Source organism: Cibotium barometz, chromosome 12, assembly GCF_041138505.1.
Source record: "Cibotium barometz isolate CiBa-2024 chromosome 12, ASM4113850v1, whole genome shotgun sequence".
Classification (NCBI taxonomy): Eukaryota; Viridiplantae; Streptophyta; class Polypodiopsida; order Cyatheales; family Cibotiaceae; genus Cibotium; species Cibotium barometz.
The window spans coordinates 40921068-40923417 of NC_141057.1; the positions used below are offsets into that span (position 1 = coordinate 40921068).

Sequence of the window (2350 nt, forward strand, 5' to 3'; positions counted from 1 at the left end):
ATGGAAGAGATGCACATGCACATGCATTGCTTGCACTTTCTATGAAGCGAAGCATTATTCCTCATATTCGGTCAAGTAAGACTTCAAAATAGGTATGGGATGCGCTTACTGCATTATACCAGGTGCGCAATGAAGCACGTGTTGCATATATCTGCATAAACAGTTAGAGTCTGAGCACATGAATGAGGGAGACTCAATGGAGCAAACAGTTAGAGTCTGAGCACATGAATGAGGGAGACTCAATGGACAACTTCTTGACCAAGATCAAAGATTTTAAGGAGCAACTCGCTAGTGTGGATGAGATAGATCCTGATAGTACATTGGTGCGCCCATAGTTTTCAATGCATTGCCAGATTCTTATTAGAGTTTTGCCCCTACCCTTAGACTCATGATGATGAAGGAAAATCCAAATGCCCTTACATTTGATGAGCTGGTTTCAATACTCTTACAAGAAGAGCAGTCTAGGCAAAACAGATCTATTATGTGAGTTGGTGACCGAGCTTTTGTTGCTTGTCAAAAAGGTAAAGGTAAAGGTAAAGCTTCTTCACATGGTGGCTATAAGCCAAAATCACAATCCTCAAGTAAGGATGCAGAGAAAGAAGTTGATAAGCCTAAAAGGAAGGGCAAGTTTCACTATTGCAGGAAACTAGGGCACTATATAAATAAGTGCAAGAAAAGGCTAGAGAAGGAGAAAAGAAAAAATTGGGCATGGCTGTGGTGGTTGGATCCATTTGCACCAAGTGCAGAGAAGAAGGAATCTATAAGTTTTGCTCAAGATGATTGAGCATGGACTATACATTGCAATTTTGACCCTTCTGTTCATAATGTATGTATGTCAGTGGCAGAATTAGATGCTTGATACTTTGACAGTGGTGCTAGTAAGCACATTACCTCACAAAAAAAATTTGTTCTCAAAATTCTATCCTTCAAACAAAATAGTCCAAGTCCATTGTCTATTCCACTTCCAGGTCCGCTCCTCTAGTATGTAAAGACCATCAGTGTGAAAAGGCTTTGACAGGCACCGTTTTGCGTTGTGTACGGAGCCGATTTTGAGTGTACGACCGCGTACGAAACCTTAATTAGGGTTTCCGTGTATCGAAACCTTAATTAGGGTTTCTTGCTGTGTATATGTGGTAGGGCAGGGTTTCGGCAGCAATGAGGAAGGAGGACACCGTAAAGCTTATCAGCGCTGAAGGGTTCGAGTTTGTGATAGACAAATCGGCTGCTCTCGTCTCCAACACACTCAAAAACATGCTGACCTCATCAGGTTTCCTCCTCCTTCTTCTTCGTCTTCTTCTTCTTCTCGTTCTGATCTGTTCTGATGTGTTCTGGATCGTTCGAATGCCATCATTTCGGTCCTTCCTCACAGGTAGCTTCACGGAAACGGAGTTCGGTGTAGTCAGGTTTCCTGAAATCAGCACTCGCATCCTGGAGAAAGTCTGCCAGTACTTCTATTGGTCTTTGCAGTTTGCCAGGTGTGACCTCCTTCTTTTCTGCATTTCTAGAGTTAATCTGTTCTCCATGGCAGGCCCCATCTGCAGTCTAGGGCCATCTCAGGTCAGGGCAACATCCATGAGCTTGTGGCAACATTAGGTTAGGGCAATCCACGTTAGGCTAGGACAACATCAGGTTGGGGAAACCAAAAGTAGGTCTGGGTGACATCGAGTTAGGAAAACCAACAGTTAGGGGAACATCAGGTAAGGGCAACCGACAATACTTCATGGCAACATGAGGTTAGGGCATTTCATAGTAACCTCCAAATGTGAAATTGTTGTGTTTGGACTGCAGTGGCAAGGAAGTCGAGTTTAACATCGAGCCAGAAATCACACTGGAACTCATGATGGCTGCTAACTATCTGCACACATGAGGCATGCTACCTACATACACTGGAACTCCTGCACACATGAGGCATGCTACCTACATACCCTAGAAGCTCCAATTCATATGGCCATTAGTTAGAGGTCAGAAAGGACTTGCTCTACATGGTTTGATGTGGACTCTTGTATAATTCATCTAACATTCCAGACTTATTGTGAAATTGCACCTTTTCACTCCAACTTGTCAATACATCTTAATTACAACAGACTCTTTTCTGCCCCTCTGTACAGGTTGTGTTCAGTTTTGTAACTCTTCCAAAGAGGGTAAATGTCTTTTCTGCGCTTACATGTGTATGCATGCGTCTGTATATATAGTCATAGCATAGCAATTGTTTTTGTTTTGTGTTGCTAGTATGCCATGCGAGTGCTCAGGATTTGTTGTGCTTATAGTAGAAGCGTTCTTAGTACCTTCCTGATACTATTGAAGGCAGCAGCCAGACAACCGTAAGGTTTCCCATAGCCTCCCCCCTTCT

General features: G+C 43.1%; 1 protein-coding gene across 1 annotated transcript; it reads left to right on the forward strand.

Annotated features, from left to right (window-relative positions):
• Positions 1-1013: 1013 nt before the first annotated feature.
• On the forward strand, positions 1014-2083 carry LOC147633407 (uncharacterized). The gene is made up of 3 exons (XM_086805849.1): positions 1014-1267; positions 1370-1475; positions 1789-2083. The coding sequence occupies exons 1-3, from the start codon at positions 1156-1158 to the stop codon at positions 1865-1867; spliced, it is 297 nt and encodes a 98-aa protein (XP_086661975.1). The 5' UTR covers positions 1014-1155; the 3' UTR covers positions 1868-2083.
• Positions 2084-2350: the final 267 nt, after the last annotated feature.

Excerpts from the sequence above, each read along its gene's own strand:
- LOC147633407 (XM_086805849.1), top strand. The coding sequence starts at position 1,156 with ATGAGGAAGGAGGACACCGTAAAGCTTATCAGCGCTGAAGGGTTCGAG. Across the intron at positions 1,268-1,369 it reads AAACATGCTGACCTCATCAG|GTAGCTTCACGGAAACGGAG; the intron begins GTTTCCTCCTCC and ends CCTTCCTCACAG. Across the intron at positions 1,476-1,788 it reads TGGTCTTTGCAGTTTGCCAG|TGGCAAGGAAGTCGAGTTTA; the intron begins GTGTGACCTCCT and ends TTTGGACTGCAG.